We start from the raw sequence: 21,171 nt of genomic DNA, 5'->3' as shown, positions 1-21,171 counted from the left end.
AGCTTTGTTAGAAAAAAAGTCATTTTGTTAGTGAAGTCCTTCTTCATGCTTGGCTGGATCATGTCATGCTGACTTGGCAGGAGGCTACAAGTCTAGGAGTTTGATAACTGGTTCCTTGTTGTAAACCAAACCAGTGACACATTACACGAGCAGTTAGCTGTAATGATTACAGTAAGTTTATAATAACCAGGGGCAGTGAGGAACACACACACATACACTGTATCAAAGAGTATTTGATGATGGTGGACAGAAGGGAAAGTCCTCAAATAAAGCCGGAAGCCAATGTCCATGTCATATGAATAAACTCATACCAGAATGAAGTGTTGGAGGAACATATTTTAAAAATATGTCTTTTTTTTCCCAAACAAAAAAAGCACAAAGCATTCTGATGAAATGTGAGTAAAGTGAAGCTGTGTGGGATTTGCTTTTAAATTATCACCCCAAATGCACTGGGATAATGACCATCAACCCCCCTGAGAAGTTTTCTTTGTTAGTGAAATATATATTATTTTTCTCAATAATTAAACACTTTGATGCATATCTCACTAATATAGCACAAAGCCTACGATTTGGAGGCAAATGAGTGTGAGCTTTCCACAATAAACATGAAAGGTCGGCTGCTGTAAATTGTTTTTTTTTTTGTTTTTTCTTCCTTTTTGGAGTCTAAATCACAGCTTTAAAATAACTTTGTGTGACCATATCCACACTCATTTTGTACATGTTGATTAAATCCACATGAAAAGTTTAAAATTCACACAGCTAAATTGTGTAGTACCACATGTTAACAACAACAACAACAAAAGAAAATATGTGAATGGATGCCTTGAACAAAGGAGAGCATGGAGTGGCAAGTGTGAATGACACCAACTTTTAATAGCCTTGTGTGTCTTTAAACAAGCCTCCTCCGGCTATAGGTTTTCTCCAGGCTGGTACTGTGGCTCTGTGGAGGTGAAATAGTCCTCCAGGAAGGACTGTAGATACTCAAACGTGGGCCTCTCATCTGGCTCCTTCTTCCAGCAGAGCTTCATCATCTCATGCAGGGACTCGGGGCAGCCCTGCGGACAGGGCATGCGGTATCCACGCTCCACCTGCTCCAGCACCTCTCGGTTAACCATACCTGAAGAGGAGATGTGACAGAAGGTAGAAATCCCATCAGACTGCTTACTCCACACCAAGGACAGTCTGCACCACTAAAATAATTAACCTAGAAAGAAACGGACTAGTTCTAAATGGTTTCTACTAAATATTAGATTATAGCAGCAAGTTGTTTGGTTTTGTAGTGACTTATCTTTAATATAGCCATTATTTAAATCAGTTATCCAATCTGAGTGTCAAAATAATGAAATATGGGCTGAATTTTTTTACCTAGAAAAGCAGAAAATGATTTCTGTCCTAGAAGTCCAGAACTGCATATTATTGATATACTAATTTATTGTCAGTCTTCACAAATATGGCAGAATCTGCTGTTTTTCCAGCCTCTAAATGCTTCTTGCTTCTTGTTTGACACCTGTTTGATGGTGTCTTCTGCCATCATTCAAGGTATTAGTTTGCAGCAAACAGTAGGATATTCCAGCTTTTTCGTTTTCAATAAGTCTTCTGTGCAGATGGAAGTGTACTTCAAGCCTTGTTCCACTGAAAAGACCCAAGACTTTTATCTATAAATTAGTTTTCTGACACTGGTTTAACAACTGGTTTTTGCTGTGAAATATGCGGATAATTTCCTTTTTAAAAACAATTTCTTTGATACGTTCAGTGTCTGCAGTACAAGAGCTAAAGTCCCCACTACAGATCAGCCTAAAGCTTTTTGAATTTGAGGTGTTTTTTTCCCCCAAACATTAGCACTAAACTTGCTGAAAAAGTTTAGTGCTAATTTGTTTGCTATGTTGAAGAATTATGACTTTTTAATATTATTTCTGATGCTCTGAATCTCTGATGTCTTCACTATTCTGACAAAGGGTCATTAAAATAAATGGTGTTCTTTATTTATTTAGTTACTTTTTTAAGTCTGAAAAACTAACTGAGACATTTATACGCCATTCAAAATTGTTTGTAGGTATTATTTCTCTTTATGTAATTCATTTCTTTCTTTGGTTATATTTCAAAATATTAAGATGATTTAAAAAAAAACATTTAATTTATATAAAACAGCTCATTTGCCTGTAACTTAGTTTCTTTTTTCTATTTTTATTCTTTATCTGTAAATACAGTCCAGAAGGTTCATTCTTTTGAAGTCAGTGATGCTAACATTTTCAAGGCATTCATTAAAGAAAATAAATGTGTTTTTGATTAAACACCTACTGAAAATCACTTTGTTTTTGGGGCTAATCTATAGGCTGTTTTAGCACCGCATCAGGTATAAAGATGAGGTGTGTGAAGGTAGAGCAGAACACTTCAGGCACCGCTCCCCAGGGCAGTATCAGTACAGCAGATGGCTATAAACAAGAGTGGTGTTCAATCTCCTGATCGTCCCCCTCCAGATGGTCTCATCTAATCTCAAATCTGCCGGTGTGAATGTGTGTCAGTATTCACCCTGCAGAGGCATACACAGCGAGCACAGACTATGTCATCCAGCTTCATTTCATCCTGTGACATTAACCACGGCAGCTTCACATCAGCTGACAGACTAAAGGCTGATGGGTCTGGTCGTAAATCAAAGCAGGTGTGTAACAGTGTGTGTTACTGTTGAACCCGTCGCTTACCTGGGTAGGGCACCCTGCCTTTGGTGACAAGCTCAGTGAGCAGGATGCCAAAGGACCAGACGTCGGATTTGATGGTGAAGCGACCGTACAGAGCAGCCTCCGGCGCAGTCCATTTAATTGGGAATTTGGCTCCTGTGAGTGTGTGTTGGAGAGGAGAGAGGTGAGCTGTTTCTAAAGGATGTGTCGCTTCATTTTTGACTTTACTTAAATCTCTATAGCAAGTTAGAAAAAATTTTAATTGCTCCACACCCCAAAGATGCTTTATCTGATTAAAACCTGGTAATCTTACAAGCTATGTGAGTTTAGTAAATTGTGATATGGTAAGTTATCCTGCTGGGAGTAGCAATTAAAAGGTGGACATGGTGTGCAGCTACACTCATGTAGGCTGTGGCATTTAAATGAAGTTTACGTAAAGTTTAAGTGTGCCAAGGAAACCCCCTATTATGATAATGCAGAATGGATCCAAGCTTCACAGTCTGATTCCTGCATCCGAATGTTGCAGCAAATCAAGATCAACAGACATTTTTTTAAGCCTAAGCATCATCATAGGTGTTTTCTTACAAAACCTTTGGTCTACCACGTGTTTAGAGTGTGCATGTCTTTCTGATTAATCTACAGTTCAGTGACTAAATATTTCCATAATGTTTTACAAATACTTCTAGTAAAAACTTTAAAATTATGCCATAGTTTTTGATCTTCACTGGAAGTGCAAAAGATGCCTGTAATTGTGTTATCAACTTGGACAAATACAATTAAATTAACATGGGTGTGGAAAAAAACAGAGAAAGTGTTTTAAGTTGCTTATTCTTGAAGCATCAGATAAGGTGAATTTTCCTTACATGTGAAGAGCGCAACTAATCAGAGCAAATGGAAGCATCTGGTTTCCACTCCTTTCCTTTCCGCTCTGACACTTCAATCACCTGTGACTCAGTCTGTGTGTTTGTGCTTGTGTTAGTTTTGTACCAACCTTGCCTCGCCGTGTACTCGTTGTCTTCTATCAACCTGGCCAAACCGAAGTCAGCAATCTTGCACACCAAGTTGTCGCCCACAAGGATGTTAGCCGCACGCAGGTCCCTGTGAATGTAGTTCATCCTCTCAATGAAAGCCATCCCATCAGCAATCTGAAAACAAAATGTTTGACAGCGTTTCATCATCCCTTCCTTCAGGAAACCACTTTTAGCTCCTTACTCTGAACATCTGTCTCACATAAAAAGGGAAAGGGACAAAAGAAAACCTGTGCTTCTTTTTATAAATCTTGCAGGCTTAAAATAGACCTCTAAACTTAATCTGATAAAAAAAAATAATTCAAGGGGAAAATGTAGGCGTTTGTCTCACCTTTGCAGCCATGTCCACCAGCATGACAAGATTTAAGAATTTGCCATCTCCTTCTTTCAGGAAGTCAAGCAGGCTGCCTATAAAAACAGAAAATGTGAGAAGCTATAAATGCAGGACATTCATAATGTAAGTGAGCTGAATGTTGACATAATGGTGCAGGATTAGTGTTAATCTAACTGTATAATACATTAAGTCTAATTGTAATTCATTAGTTGATTTACAGTGATGGCTAAACCAGGTTTCTCTTTTAGGGTCTCTCTGTGGAAAATATTAGAACTATTGCTTTCATGAAATCAGAACACACAGCGGATCAACAAACTGCCGGCTTTCAGACACGCACAGAGGCGTACGTCACACACTTAACATTTACCCACACATAAATCTAATTACTCATAAAACTCTGAAAAAAAAAAAAAATCGCTGCAGCTGAAGCTACAAAACCCTCCCACAAAACTGCTGCAGTTTTCAATTAACCATCCTGGTTTCAGGCTCCGGGGAACCACAAGGGACTTCCAAGGATTTTCAAGCCATACTGTGCATTAATTTAAATGTCCATAAAATTTACATTTTTCCTTCAAGGAAATCTCTGTGTGTAAACCTGACTCCACTGCTGCACTGACAAATCAAGGCCATGAGATCAAACTTGTGTCTGAAAGGCCTTCCATCTCAGACTTGATGTTTTGCTTTTCTGTAAAAATAGACCTTACTGAGATCATGTAACAGGAAGCAGCAGAGTTCTTTTACTCTCTGGGGATAAAAGATCTTAGGATGCTGTTTAACTGCTAAACAAATATGCCATTCTACAGCGCTTCAGTGGGTTGTCACTTACCTTTGGACATGTACTCTGTGACTATGTAGATGGGCTCCTCTGACACCACTGCATAAAGAGGCACCAGTTTGTCATGCCTGAGCTTCTTCATAATCTGAGCCTCCTGAAGGAATGCCTCAGGCGACATGGTCCCAGGCTTCAGGGTCTTTATGGCCACCTTGGTGGTGCCGTTCCACGTGCCTACAGAAACAAAGACGGGAAGAGAAAAGCCCGAAAGCCGCAGGGGGAATCGTGTGGTTAATGGCTCGGGAGTAGGAGAACATCATTAATTAGGTCTTGTTATTGCTCAGACATGTGCTGTCATGCATGTACTCATTGCTAAGTTATATCCCCAGGATGAGCAGATACAAGCTCACACTTAAAAAAAACCCAGCAAATAAATTCAAATAGGCAGTCGCTGGAAATAAAAAGTAAGCAACTACAGGAACGGGATAATTCCTCAGCTTGGACAGACACAATAAATATAGATATTTCCTAAAGTACAGGATTTATATAATGCATCCCCTTCTGGATAATTAAACACTAAAACACTAAACAATTTAAAAGTTCCCAAAGCCTTTTTCTGAGGTTTCCGCGCATGTCTTGTGTATCTTTCTCTTACCCATCCAGACCTCTCCAAAGCAGCCCTGGCCCAGTTTGAGCTCCAATTGCAGCGACTCCCTAGGAATCTCCCAGGCATCTTTAGCAAGTCCCTGGGTCTGAGGCTTGACTGTGGGGCAAACTGTGGTCAGCCTGTGGCAGAGTCCGTCTGCATGCTCTGTGATAAACAAAAACAGATGAAACGCTACGTGAAGTGCCACTCAGAGACACATACAGGTCTCTGAAGCAGCAGGAAACAGTTTAATGGCAGAATATTTCATGCCTCAGCTAGTTTTTTCTAATGAGGATGGATTGAGATGCACTCATACTTTATGTGATAAAAAATAAATGCACTCTAGCAAAGCACTCTAGAGTCACACCAAAATGAAGCAGAATCGCAGAGACTTAACCTCAACCCTCTTCTGGATGAAGATGAAGTGGGAGGCTCAAAATCATAATTGCTGCATTCATTGTGATTAAAATTAAAGACTATCTCTCTTGGTAACACGGCACAGAGCAGCAGAGACATTTTCAGGATAATTCCTCGAAATGTGATGAATAAAAATCCGGGCTGTTGACATACCTGTATAGTGTTTGACGAGCTTCTGTAATGTGTCAAACTGTGCTCGTGTGGTGATGTAGTATCCCCCGTTATCAAGCTTGCGGATCTTGTAGTGTTTCACATTGTCTCCTTTGGCTTCATCCCAGTCTCGTATGGAGAGAGAAAATGCACCTGGAGGGAGAAACTGGTTTTGTCAGCCATCTTAAGCCACTGAAGTTCCAATTGAAGAATTAATTTTGGAAAAAGCCAAAAACACGAGTCATTGCAATGATGGCATCTAATATTGCAGATAGCTGTTAGGATTTGTGGTGGGCTCTCTTGTCAAAACATGACAAACTACACCAGATCTCTACTCTGTACTTTAAAGAAAATAACCCAAACATCACGTGTTCCTTTACAAGATTTACCCTCCATAACTGGCGTGATAGTCTGTCTGTATTCCCTGATCTACAAAAGTTTTCTGGGTTGTGTGTGCATGCACGTGACAACTTGGTCCTGAGAATCACAAGATCGTGCAAGTTCATTTCCCCAAAGCAACTAGATTCCCCTTGTAGAACTCTACCAGCCACTGCCTGGCAGGTGGAGGTACTTGGGAGGCTTTTCCCTCCAAGCTGGCCAGAAAGAGGCTGGGAATGCTCCTACACAGAGAGCTGGAGGATTTTAATCCTTTGAAATGAAATATGCAAGTAACATGCCCACATAAATGCTCTCAGATCAGTCTATGCCCATTCTGATCATTACGTCCACTTTAAAAGCATTAAAGGTATCACGTAAAATGAGGTAAGTAGATATAAGTTTGAATAAAAGTATGAGAGTTTTTGTTTAGGATATATTTTAAATGTTATCTCCTCTATTGACAGAATCCTCATTATGGAACAGCTGCAGCTTCAAAACTCAATAATAAACTGGAAATTTGATTGCTGGACCATTAAACAAGTTACTATTTCTAAAGTGTAGCTCAGGTCCTTTAAGAAATCTTCATATTTCAGTGACTTTCTGTGATTTCTGCATCATCTCACCCCATCATCTCACCTGCTTGAGTTGTCTTAAACTCAAACAGCTTAGTCATCAAGATCCAAAACGCCATCAACTTTTTGAGATTTAATTCAATTAAAAACAAACGGCAAGGTTTGGATTTCAATCCCCAGGGTCAGCCTCTCCAGACAGAAAACTGGAATTTTTTACTCAAAGTCTCACAGATTAAAGTACTCCACCTGCTCAGAAATGAAAAAGACTAACTTGCATGTCTGAAAATAACTCATCACCTTTAGTCGTTTCACTTTCTCGCACCAGGAAAGTTCCTTGATCATTCCCTGGATTCAGCAGTAGCCTCTCAGCATCTTTGCGTCCCATTTTACCAAAGTACCACCTGTGAAGAAACCACACATTAACAACCAGACGGACTCTTAGAAAGCATCCCCAGGCAAATCCTGCAATTATGTTTTGCATCTGTACATTTTTTTCCCAATGTCCATGCTATACCGCTGTAAAAAGTTCAATGAAATTTGGCCTGAGGGCTTTTTTTTACATAATATAAAACAAACAAATGACTCTCAAAATGACACATTTGCTTCCTCAGACCATCAAAGATGCAACATAAAAATTTTCATATTGCCCCGGACTCAGCTTTGAGCCACATGAAACGAGATTATGCTACTGATATTAGATGGAATAATACGGTTATAAGCAGAAGCAACAAAGTCTTACTCTTCAGCCTGAATGGAGTCAGCAGGGGCCACATAATTGCTGGGGATGTAGCCTTTCTTCCCTGTGTTGATGGAACGGGCCTCCCACCAGTCCCCTTCTCTGCAGGAGGACAGTGATACAAGAAAAATGAGATGGATGGTTTGTTCATTTCACTGTCAGAACAACTAATGCTCGCATGTATGGTAGTATGACTCATACCAGAAAGAACACACTGTTGCTGTTTGTTCATAATTTACAGGTCACTCCTGTTATCAATATTTTATGATTTATAAAAAGGTTTACAAGGTTTATTTGTTCTACAGCATATAAGGATTTGACTAAAGATTTGTCTTAAAATACATGCTAGACTAGATTCCACGATCACCAGACTGAATGAGAATAACATACTTTATATACAACCTCATGTGAAGTCTTTGCTACAGCTAAAACATAGTACTGTGCAAAGAGTCGACTCCAGCTTAAAAGCTGCAATCTAACTCGTTCATGGAGGCAGACACATGCTGACAACTGTAGCTGAGCATCACAGAGTGAAATAATGCATCCTGTCATCACTGCGCTGCTCCTGAGAAAACATTTATAAACAGATTCATACGTGTTGTTGATGATCTGGAAGCGATCTCCCTTTTTAAATGTAAGATCATCTGATGTTCTGGCTTCATAGTCAAACAAGGCCACAAAGAAGGTAACACCACCTAAAAAGAAAAAAACAAAACATATCTATAAATAACCTGCATGTTTTTCGATATGAGTATTCTGATGGTAAACTGATGGAGAGGGCTGTAAGGGGGGCTGTAGATGAATTTGATTTGCCAACATCTGCATTGATTTCCTTTGCTTGTAATTTTATTGTGTCTGTATAAGGTCATTAGAAATATAATATTCAAACACAAGTCAAAGAAGTAATATTTCCTACAAGAATAGTCTCACTAAAGTCATAATTCAGATCAGACTAGTGGCTGCAAGTTACTGAAGCGTGATATCTAATGATTCATTAAAAGCTACAGTTCCCTTATTTACTGGATAAATCAGCTCATCTTTCCATCCCATTTTAATATATCGTAAAACACTGTGCCAACTGTGCAGCTACACTGCCATATGGATGGCTTTCATGTTGCTACTTACAACAACGCAGTCAACAATAATCCTATTATCACCTGCAGAAAGCAAAACACCACAGCAGAATCACCTTCATCCCCCTCTGAGCAGATAATCCAACACGAAGGAGGATTACAACCTAAATCCCACCTAAACAGGAGGGTTCAATCTCAGCTCTTTGCTCTCAGGATCACAGCTGATAGCAGGACTTGTTTTGACTGTAGTGACTTAAAATAACAATGCCTGGCGTTAGCTGTGGAACCAGGTCAGTGAACTGATGAAGTTAGGCATCACGCTGTGTTGCTCCATGTTTTCTCTTATTAACGATTAATGCTAACACAAATCGTGATACTGCACGAAGTCAAGTGTCTGTAACTTTAAATGACACACAAAAAAAAAAAAAAAAAAGGAAATCTATTGAGTAGGGAGGAGACTATCACACACACAATAAAATAGAAGATTACTCACTTGACACAGCACCAGAGAAGGAGTTGGACATAGGTCCAGAGAAAGAGGTGGATGTTCCTCCAAACGGAGTCATGGCAGAAGAGGAGCCTCCAAATGGAGTAATGTTGTGGTTGAAATTTACAGCTCCAGAGCCAGAAGAAGAAGGGGGAATTTGACTTTGTTGCATCTGGGTCGGATCTGGGCCATAGTGACCAACGTGAGGCGTATTTGTGGCAGCATTGGCGTCTGATGCCAGAGAATTCTCTGGCTGATACTTCATCGTTGGGCCTTTGTCCTCTTTGCTCTTAATGCAGCCCATCGTCTCGCCCTGGTGGTCAGACACAACAAGAACAGGCTGATTTAATGCAAACACAACAGAGATGACGGGGCAGCACACAATGGAGGGCTAAAGGAGGAGTAGGATTAACGATTGCAACATAAGGTCTGCAGTTTCTGGAGCAAATGTTCTGACATTAAAACGTAATGACCAGATATTATAATGTAAATCATTTTGCTGTTGTTTCCATGACTAAGAACATAAGCCATGTTGTAACTGGGACATATGGGTAAATACTAAATCCGCTTTGGATCAGTCGTCACTCAAATGTGGCCATGTACATTCAACTGCATGTGCATGTTGAATTGTATGACTTGCAAAACAGGATAAATAGGTGAATGTCATTTTTAATGTAGCAATGTAATATGGAACATAACTGTTCCAGGAGATATGCTCAAATTTTAACCTACAAACAAAAAGACTACCTGCAGATTGCATTATATACTGAGCCTTAAATTTTACAAATAAGTTAGACATCTTTCTCAAGTTACCATTTCTGTCTTGTTGCAATTAAAAACAACCCTCTGTGGGGCCTTAGACCACCAGATGGTTATTGAGTATGTATAGTTGGTTAGAGACCCCCAGGCCAGTGGATCACTTATAAAACTATTAATCTTTTTTGAAGTGACAAGCAGGGTTTATTACCAGTTCAAAGATAGATGATCAGAGTTAGAATCTTGGGTAAACACTACAGTGGTGAGCCTACATGTCTCACTGGGCATGGATTTTATCCTCAACCACTCAAGGATGACCCACAGAAAAATTGTGCTTTTACAAATGTCCACATGCAGTATTTTTTCTACAATTTTCGTCTGCTATCAACATTATTTTACACAGAATATAAACATTTTGGAAAAGTCCATGTATGGTGGAAGACAGTGCATGCAAATTTCTTTGGGCTTTCCACATTAAAAAGTGACAATGAAACAGTACGAGTTGCTCTCTGCCAGTGCAACTTTTTTAACAGGATATTTTACATGTTTGCACATACAGTAATACACATGCAAGTACTGACAAACTGTTCTGAGCCACTGAGGTCACTGCAACATAAACTAACACAGAACTTGCCACCAACATCGTTGGTTGGTCGGTTCAACAAATCTGATAATGAAGAAGTTGCTGCAAAATTATGAGAAAAGGTTCTACTTCATAGTTGAGTGAGCTCATTCTTCCACCGTTTCACATTGAGAGAAAAACAACTGTAATGAGCTCACAGGCCCATGTTTTTAGAAATTTTGTGGATACATTACACAGAATATGAACACCTTTTTATTGACAAGACTAATGGTCTAGAAAACAAGTATATACCACTGTAGCTCTGAATATATAGAGCACCAACTTTAACAGTGGAACCGGTGTTTTTTATTGATTCAGTTTTTGTCCCTACATGCAGTGCTGAGGAGGGAAAAATCTGTTTATAAAAACACTTATACCCAATTATAACTCAATAAAAATACACACAATGACTCAAAGAAACACAAAATAACCACTGAATATAAATCATACCTACCAACAGAAGTAAAAAAACCAGAAAAACAAAAAATAACTACAAGACATTTGGGATAACCAAGAGACACAAAACAACATAAAACAACTAAAGAAATAAAAAACAACTACAAAATCACAACAAGGAGTAACAAATTGCAAACAGCACTCAAGAAACACCATAAATATACATAAAACTGCCACAAAGAGACAATGTGACAACAAAAAGAGTAAATACAATCATAAAGAGACGGATAATGACAGCTGAGGCAAAGCATACGCAGAAAAAAAAATGATCACACATGCAGCAAAACAAGAGGACAACTCAAAACAACAAATAACCACAAAACATTTTAAACAGATAGAAAATGGAAACAAAGAGACACAAAATGGACTCAAAGCTATGCAAAACAAACCCATCAAAATTACTGCAGGAATAGATCAGATTAACTGACATGTCTCTGCCCCAGGCATTCATCATTTCATGGTCTGTCCATACCTCAGCCTGACCACGCTGAGAGATTTAAAACATTGGAGTGTCTCCATCTGCGTGATTGTCATTCCTCTTTCTAACATAATTTGGACGGAGTCACACTGAGGCATTCTTCTGTGATCTGAAGGGCTGGAAAATGTGGAGACAATCAGACACGGTCATAAAGAAGTCTGAGCTCAGGGGGGAGATCGGGACGGTTCCAACAGCAGCGGCTGCAGGAGTTAGACCTGGTTAACTGGCACTTTCACAGTACAGTGCAGAGAAACAATAGATGACTGATGCAAAATTGGACATTTAATAGTGAGCAGCAAAGATGTTCAGTATGAAAGTTGCAATATGAGAAACATGGATGTCTAGAATGTGACAGGAATGATAAGATGAGCAGTTCACTGAAGTATAAGGTCACAATAGCATAGTCATCAGTTACAGAGGAGCTAGTGGAGTGGTAATGCATCCTTTTCTGATTCTGGAGCAGCGACCTTGATGTTGGGAGGTGGGAGGGATTTTTCCTCATCCTGGAGGGAGGTACATAATCAAGAGTTCACAGAGTTCTCCAGCTGAACTGCCAAGAAAATCAACAAAATGGGGACAAACCACTGAAACCTTCAAAAGATGTTGAGCACTTTGCATAAATAAAACCATGGAAGTGGTTAAATTGCAGGCTGCAACTAATGCTGAGCGATGGTCTTCCTCTAGAAAACCATTTCAAGAGCGGTCCTTCACTGGAGATGTTTAGAAATAAAACAGATTTCTTACAAATCGCTTCAACTGAATACACCAATAAAATCTAATCGCAGATCTTAGATCTGTAGCCAAGACACTGAGAACGTTGGCGCAGAGAAGAGACTTTCTGTTTCTGAGCCAGCCTTTCCTTTAGCTTCAGGATGGAAAGCAGAGAGCTTCCCTCAGTGGCAGACTGTGGTGGATTCTGTAATCCATCACTGCACAGATGCAAGTCTGGCTCTTCTGCTCAGGGATGACCTTACCACATTGTAAAACACAGGCTGGCGTCCAAATAATATTTAATCTTTACTGAACATTTTACCAACCCTTCCACTAAAGGAACATCACTATTTATCATAATAAAACACAAATACTGAGCTACAGACGTCAGAAGAACATTCTAATAAAAACTATTTTGCTTTACTTTAAAACTACACTGATTATGAAGTCTGCAGAAAAATCAATGTACAACGTTTTTCCCAAATAATGTTGATGCAGTTAGAGGACTGATTAATCCCTCATTTGTTATATAAATTCTATTTATATTTGTAAAATCAATCTTTTGTCCCGTCAGCTAGAAGCCAGTGGTTATTGATGAGTGCCACGCTTCTGGTTAATATCTAGTTGCATATGATTTCCATCCCTCTCATCTCACGTTCTCTTATTTCCCACCACTTCAAACCAAGTTTTTGTTTTATATCAACATAGAGTCGTCAAAGAAAATTAGATATTTAATAGCTTCGGTTTTGGTTTCTGGTCACAATGTTGGTCTAAATACTACAAACGTACACTTGTAAGACTCAGGTGACAACCAGTTTAACACATGCTAACAGCAGTATCTGGTCTTTATTTTTCCACACAGTTTTAGCCAATAGGAATGCAAATAAATGTTTGGCAGCATTTGGAGCTTGAAGTTGCAGCCAGAGCTTCTGCTCCTTCTGACTCTGGACACACATCCTGGTCAGCAAAGACAGCAGTGGAGATCTTGGTGAGATGGAAGCTGATATTTTTCTAGAGTTGCCAATTACACACATTACTGTGTAACAAACTGAAGAATACAAAAACAGTATTTTTAAGTGCGCACATGGATCATCCATATATTTTGCACCCCTATCTGGTAGGACACTGATGCATTAACAAGCAAGCCAAAAGAAATATACTCTTCAGTCCTCTCCTTCTGAAACACCATTTTTGACCAGACACTTGAACCGCCTTAACTGGCTCCTTTCCATCTTTGTGATTTCTCTGCTGGATGGCAAAGCTTCTAACCTTATCCCCAAAAGTGAGGTCTGCTATACGAAAGCCCATCTCAGCCACTTCCATTTGCAGCCTCATTGTTCCAGTCACCACCGACAGCTTATGACAACAGCGGAGGATTGGTACTTATTGCCAGCTCAGCTTATGGCTCAGCTCCCTCTTCCACATGACTCATTGGTACAACACTTGCATCGCTGATCAATCTCCCACTCCATCCCCCCTTTTATGACAAAGGTCCATGGCCTCAGACTTGGAGGTGCTGATTCCCATCCTGGCTGCTTCACACTCAGCTGAAAACAGCTCCAGTCCCAGCTGGAGGACTCGACTTTATAAAACCAAAAGGACCACATTATTTATAAAATGCAAAGATGCTAAGCCGAATTAACTCCATTCTTTTGCTGTGAATGGGTATGAACAGAATCAGTGGTAATTCATATAAATTAAAGAGTAAGGTAAGTGTGGGAAGATATTTAACTTCTGTGGGTTTTTTTCTTGCCTTTTTGAATTTGTAGCTTTGGTAATGAAGTAACATTACCAAATGATCAGTTTACCGCCTGAAGTCCCCCAGCAGCCTGAGCATATGAATCATGATAATAGTTCAGGTTTACTCCAGACCATATAGTAAAAATTAACAAAAGGTTTGGGGGCCTGAACTTAAAAGTTGAGAGGTTGTCTGGCTCCTGAACCCAAAATGGGCACCGGTTCCACATGAGAGGAGCTTGACTTTTGAAGACTGCCTCATTGTCATTCTACTGCTAGAAACTATAAGAACCACAACGAAGCCTGCAGCCTGAGAGGGAAGTGATCTGTTGGGATAATATGGCATTTTGAAGTCTTTTAGATACAATGGAGCTTAGTATATGTGAGGAGAACCACCCATATGCTTCACATAGCCACAGCAGGCTTAAGGCTAATATCAATTGTTATGACAGCTTGACATGATGATGCTGCAAGAAAGCTCTGACTCTATAAGGACTTTGTTATTATATCCAAAACTCAGGTTCTGTCCAGTCTCATACAAATGTAAAGTGTGGAGTGTGATGTGGCTGTCTCTGCTTTAGGTAACTCTTAATTATGTAACAGTGATCAATTTCTGAATAACAGAATATAATCAATTTAAATGGATTAAAATCAACCCAATAATGTTGCATCTTACATTTTAAAATAAGTGGCTTAAACAAACTATTTTTAAGAAAGTGATCATTTCTTTTATTGAACAAATGTACACCTAAACAAGATGGTTTTGAAAAATGTACGGAAAAGTAAAAATATATTACTTTGCTTGCTGACAAAGAAAAATGAAAACCTTAGGTGAGGTCAGTCATATACAAATGAAAGCTGATGCTCACAGACCACTACGTCCAAAATTCACAATTCCCTCCAAATCCAGAATGATAAGTACAGCAGTGCAGAGTCAAATAAAAACTCCTCTCAGTGTATGCATAGGCACAAAGAAAAAGATTTAAAAGGACTGTGTGTAGAGTAGAAAAAATGGGGGGAGAGACAGCAGGTTGCTGCACAGTGCCAGCTATACCAGCTGGAACTACTAGGAGGATTATGAGGACGGAGGATTTATCCTAAGAGGATAATAACAAAAACCAAAAATTAAAAAAAAAAAGAAAAAAAAGAGAGAGAAAATTAAAGTGACCACCAGGGCCTGTGGCTGACCAGTGAAGGCCCCTGAGTCTGCTGAGTTTGACGTTCTTACAGACTCCCAGCTGTGATAATACAGAATGTACTGGCTTTACCTGGAGCTTAGCTCTGTTAACTCTCCATCAATCGGCTAAATCAGCCGGCCATTGCATAACAGTGAGGTCTGTTTTCACATGCATGGCACAGTGCAGCCCCAAAGTCAGAATTCAATCACCCTGAAAGAGATGGAAAGTGATGCAACCAAAACAATATGCCTTGGGTGGTATTTAAAGGCCATGGAGGGCAAGTAATTCTAATGAAAGGGAGAGATCACATCCCAGTATGTAAATACGTCCATGGAGAGATTTATGAAGCAGACTTTTTCCTGTGGGGGATCTTTAACAACAAAAATCCTCACTGACTTCTGTATCAACATCTACTCATGGTAGCAAAAGATCAATCCTGAACAATACTGTCATGAAACCACAAAAAGAGTCTGCTTTGTTTCTAATTATAGTAACTTATTGTAATTATGGACAAAATCCCACTGCCCCCAGGATGATAACATGACCTACAACTGCAGACTGCATGCAAACACGAGAAAGGACTCAGTTGCAGAATCACAAAGACACAATGAGAAGAGGAAGGTGAAGTGTTTAAAGGGGGAAGTTTACATGTCAGCAAGCACACGCATATGCATATTGATGCTCCCACACTATCTGATTAGAAAGGTGAGGTTCTATTGTCTTAGAGCTGCTCTATCTGGCTTGACAGAAGCAGGAAATCAAAGGTAAGTAAGCTTGACATTTCATTCAGCCTGAATCGAAGCAAAGCAATTAGGTGCAGACTACCTGAAATGGTCTGCTACAAGCAATGGCTTTTTCATTTTGGAGGCAAACTTAGGGTATAAACAAAGATGTTTTCTCCTGGCTTTATATTACACTTATTCAATGCCTCTGAAAGTATTTGCTTCTCAGTAAATTCTCAAAAAGATGAGAAATATTAGCAATAAAAACATGGATACCTTTCTGTCGATGCTTAGTTCCCTCTGTTTCTGCAATGGAAATGTCTTTTTCAAGATTTAAATGCCAAACACTGGACAATATCTATGTTTAATATTCCTCTTCGAGCAAGGTCAGGCTGCCTGGTGAGCTGATAGGGATTCAGTTTCCTGTTCAAGGACACTTCAAAACAGGCCAACACTTGCTGAAATCTGCCTGCAAGTGAAAGCACGTAGACTCTCAAAAAAGATGCACCATTGTCTGGTAATACCCACTTTCATTGTCAAGTATTACAGGAAATCTCTAACAAACAAAAAACAACATTTATTTATAGACATCTGAGCCAGATCCAGATGTTTCCCTAAGGGACAAAATGCTTCCATGAATATCTGAGGTTTCTAGATGTTCAAAAGTTTGTGACTCTTAACCTTTAGTTGTTGGTGCTTCCAGCTGTTTTAGAAGCAGGCTCTCACGCTCTCTCACACTTTTCTCCACGAGCTTAATTTACTTATGTTGGCTGACAATCCACATTTAAGTCATGCACAGCTCCAGTATTTGACTTTTTAAACAGGCTCAGACAGAGTTGTGCATTCTAAACCAAAACCATACTGCGGTGAATCAACATTCACCACCAGCTGTGGCAGAAAAACACTGACTGTAGCTGTTCAAACCATCTCTATGTACTCTAAAGCTAGGAAATCATTCTTTGCATATTCTTGTGTTGCAGTCATAATTCAAACCTGCAGATACGCCTTATCGGCAACGTTCCTACAGTTTCATTCTCCCACTCCAAGCACAGGGTGATAATTCTACACTGGATTCAGAAAATACTGATAAGAGAGCAGGCAGCTTAGTTTTCACTTTCCCCCTCTTCAAACACTGCAAACACCATGGATGAGAACTTTAAAGAAGAATAAAGTAAAATAATGCCAAGAAGTCACAATTTAAACTAACTGGCTGCACCATATGGGCCAAAAACCAAAAAGTTCTTGAGAAATAATCATTTAATTTCAGCAAGTACCAGCCGTGCTTATTCTCTGAAGAGGAAAAAAGTCGATTGGAGAATGTAACATCACTCCATCTGACCTACATTTTCATTTATTTATATTTGTCTAATCGATATCTCTGTTCTGATTGTATTGATTGGGTAAAGTCTTATTATCGCATTTAACTTTTTTAAGGGTTTAACTGAAATGGCATGAAAAAGGAAGGAGATATGGCATTGATGCTAAACAAAACTATACTTTATTGGATCACACTCTTAAATGTAACTGTTGAGACATGTTAAATCGCTCTTGTGCAATTCCAAAATATTTCTACTCTCCGATTCTACTAGGCTCCACTCCTCTGTGGTTTAGATCATGTAGATATCTTGGCTGGATAACAGCTGAGCAGCTGAGCTTAAGGAGTGTTTGATGGGGGAGTTCCTCCTTCCATCAGCCAGCAGTCCGACTGAGATTGTGCCGTGCATCTTGCTGGACAGCTGTGACTGCAGACAGGAAGGGTCTGTGGAGCTTTACTGGGCTTCAGATCTGCAGCAGATGCTGCCTTCCACCATGCACCACATTCTTCTGATGCCAAACGCCTAAAACTGGGTCTTTAGAGAGTCATGTGACCATGAGCATGTGAAGCCGCAGAGCATCCAGAAAAACACCAATAATTGGTTCATCATGAGAACTACGCTGTGATGGGTGTGGAATGCTGCTGTAAGACAATCCTGAGACTTACAACAACACTTTGAGACAGATTTGAGAATTATTAAAACGTCTATGATATTTGTACCATCACTCATTTTACATGATTTGACAAGTGTGTAAAAACACAAGACCTCACTGAACAGCTTATGGTTGGATTCACGTCAAGTTATGAGCTGCTGCCAGAAAACAGACATCAAACATATCTGAAAATAACAAATCTTATGGGAATACCTGAAAGGGAAAATGTGGGCTATTTTGGGAATTAGACAGTGTCAAATAAGAGGTGTCATTATCTAATAAAGTGACAGGAAAACCCATGTGATAGTCCGGATTAGACCCTCATTGCTGGCAAAACATATTCTATAATCCAGCTGGATTTTAAATGTAGATTTTGGCCATTAAGAGTCCAAGCAACGATCTGCTGTTTACAGAGAGTTTGCTCAAGCACACACTATCCACACTGTCCTATATGGACTACTGATTTAAAAGGTCACCAATGAATACATCATGTCTGTGTCACTCGCACAAGGTCGGCGCTGCACAAAATTCTAAGTTCTAGTAAAAACTCTGTGACTATTTGCAGCAGTTTATTTAAATGTTTAATTGGGTTTCTTCAGTTTTAGTTTTAGTAAATTATGACTTTTTAAAATGCTGCTATACTGGGTCTTTTAAGTTAAATAGGAAGCAAACGAGTTTATTCTTGAATGAACTGAAGCCAGCTCATACTTTGGATGGCTAAATTAAGTTTGCTGCACAGTTTTAGACACCATAACTGATTTTAGTAAACAAAGCGCAATTCACAACTACTCACCATCCGATAACTAGATTGTGCTGATAGAAAAAAATAAATGAATAAAATTCGGCCTTGCTCCTGCTAATTTAAAATCCCCTCAAGCCCCCTAACTGTGCTTTTGGAATTTTATATTGGGCTGAATATTTTTAGAGTTTGAAAAGCCTGAAGTGCAGGTGGGCCAGTTTAGCAGCTGAACTGTGTAACTACAGAGTTACTCTTTTGTAAAAGATGCAGACTGGTTCTGCTTTGTCTTGCAAAGCTTTCCCTGAAATCCTACATGTAATAATGCAGAACTATACCATTATTCTTTTTGGCTTTCAAATTTAACTGATAACTTCTGTTTTCCACACAGGAACATCAGGATTTTTTTTTAATTTAATTTAACCAGTTCGTTTTGAATAAACTCACTCCCACAGAGAGTATAAAGAGTGTCTGGATCTTATTTCTATGCATTTCTCTTTTCATAGAAGTGCTTCAATCTGCATTTGTGGCAGCAGTGATGACTTTTGTTCTCTAACAGTGGTTTCAAAAGTGTTACTGAACTCATACAAAGATTCCTGTTACAAAATCATATCTGTTTTTATTGCGGTGCTGCCTGAGGGTCTGATCATCACAGCCAATCGGTGTTGGTTTGCCCCATGTGTGAAGACATTTCTCAGAACTCTTTTTTATTTTTTCTATGTATTGTACAATCAATTTTCAATCAGTCTATGCCAACCAATCTAATAAATATGTTTTCTAAGGAAGAAAAGCCCTCCCCTCATCTACAGTTGGTGGCTTTGTGTTGAAACATAACAGTTTTACAACTACTTGCTACAGCTTTTTAAATTATTTCAAAACCTCCAGCTCACATTGGTAAGTGATGCTAATATGAAACTTGCATGAGGTGAAGAAAAAAACTTAATATAGGTCAACAAAGTCAGTGTTCAGATCTGTACTGGTGACACATTTTCATATCATTTAGAAATAGTGGAATTCCCCTTTAACTCCTGAACTACTCAAGCTTTCAAGCCACCTATGAATCAGTTAGAGTACATTTGTGTTCAGGATGTGATGTGTTACTTAGTCACCTTAAGCCTGACAGTTTACTGGGCCTCAAAGAATCTGAGCAAGTACATGGGGTAACAGATATGGAAAAGCCTGACAACAGGAGACGTGATGCAACAACTCCAGCTGTGACTAATCTGGGAGTTTAAAGTCAAAAGGTGCAAGATAACAGCATCACCTTCCTCCTCCTCCACCTTATCTGTAACTTCATGATGTTCAAGCTATAGATATGGTGAGATATTTGAAATGATAAAGCAAAAACATGGGTCAAAATAAATTAGAAAGTTTTAATTAGAGTTTACAATAAAATCAAGAGTTTAAGAGTTCTTTTTACTTCTATAATTCCTTAATTAGTTAAACCTCGTGTAAACTGATGATAGCAGCTTAGCCTACTGAGCTTGTCCTACTTTAAAGATTTTTTTCTTGCTATTTGATATGATCTTGTTCCTCTGGGATTTAAAGCACATAGTGTCTTTTCTCTGATGTGCCTTTCTCCTTTTAGATATATAGTGCCTGCTTTGAAGGGAAACTGAAAAAACAAACTAGAAGCAGGTACTATGTGTTTGTATTAAATGGTTTAATTCCTTTGTTGATGACAGGTCAGACTGCTCAGCAGCTGCGATTCGGCCCATGTTGATCTGATCCTGCTGCTCTGACAAAAGACTAATTTCTCTTGTTTGTGCATTTACCTTCTCAAACGCAGGTCCTTTTTGTGTCTTTTCTCCTTCTTTTCTTTGATTTCCTCCGACTTCCTAATGAATCCGATCTGGACAAAGTAAATCCGAGTTATTCCAACCTGGACCGAGCCGCCCTCATCATCACTTCATCCATCCAGCGGAGCGGCTGAGCTCTGATTTAAGTTCAACCAAAGCGACTGAAGTGTTGCAGTCTTGGAGGCTGGCGGAGGCGGTGGAGGAGACAGTCATCGTTGTCGGAGCGGGGAAGTCAGGGAGGATGATTCGTGCAGCAACATGACAATGATTACACGCAAAAGAAGAGAAAGTGAGGTCTTGAAGTATCCCGGAGAGCTGCGGAGCATCCACTCCTTTTCTGCTAAACTTCCATCAAGCACCGCACAACAACATGGCCGACCCAGACTACGGGACTGGAGCCACACAGCTGGAGATACAGACACAAATCCGTCTGGTGCAGCTGGTTTGACAAAAGCCGGAGCGTCAGGCGATTACAGAGGGAGAACCGGTGGGACATTAATTATAAATAAGAAGAATTAAGAGGAGAGAAACTGAGAGGAGAAAAGAAACTAAACGGCCGGCAGAAGATGGTTTTATGTGCAGAAATGAGCACTCAGTTTGTACGGTTTTTAATACACAAATACGAGTCTGTGGCGACCCCTGCTGGTGGTTTAGCTTTACTGCAGCCCAGAACAATAATTTTACATCCACTTAAATTAATTTATTAGGTAAAAACAGTTTAAATTAAAGTCACTGAAAAT

General features: G+C 39.4%; 1 protein-coding gene across 2 annotated transcripts; it reads right to left on the bottom strand.

The window, feature by feature from the left end:
* Positions 1-360: 360 nt before the first annotated feature.
* LOC121629130 (tyrosine-protein kinase yes-like) lies at positions 361-21,008 on the bottom strand. Of its 2 annotated transcripts, none has more exons than XM_041968701.1 (12): positions 20,408-21,008; positions 9,275-9,581; positions 8,304-8,403; positions 7,712-7,810; positions 7,270-7,373; positions 6,026-6,175; positions 5,465-5,620; positions 4,864-5,073; positions 4,035-4,111; positions 3,667-3,820; positions 2,700-2,831; positions 361-1,117 (listed from the first exon to the last, which is right to left on the bottom strand). In XM_041968701.1, the coding sequence occupies exons 2-12, from the start codon at positions 9,570-9,572 to the stop codon at positions 909-911; spliced, it is 1,689 nt and encodes a 562-aa protein (XP_041824635.1). In that variant the 5' UTR covers positions 9,573-9,581; positions 20,408-21,008; the 3' UTR covers positions 361-908. The 2 variants fall into 2 exon arrangements, with proteins under 2 accessions (XP_041824635.1, XP_041824636.1); XM_041968702.1 differs by having other exon boundaries at positions 4,864-5,043; positions 20,408-21,006.
* Positions 21,009-21,171: the final 163 nt, after the last annotated feature.

This window comes from Melanotaenia boesemani, chromosome 18 (genome assembly GCF_017639745.1).
Source record: "Melanotaenia boesemani isolate fMelBoe1 chromosome 18, fMelBoe1.pri, whole genome shotgun sequence".
In the NCBI taxonomy this organism is placed as follows: domain Eukaryota; kingdom Metazoa; phylum Chordata; class Actinopteri; order Atheriniformes; family Melanotaeniidae; genus Melanotaenia; species Melanotaenia boesemani.
Note: the sequence above shows the minus strand (reverse complement) of the source record. Positions and strands in the feature narration are given on the sequence as shown.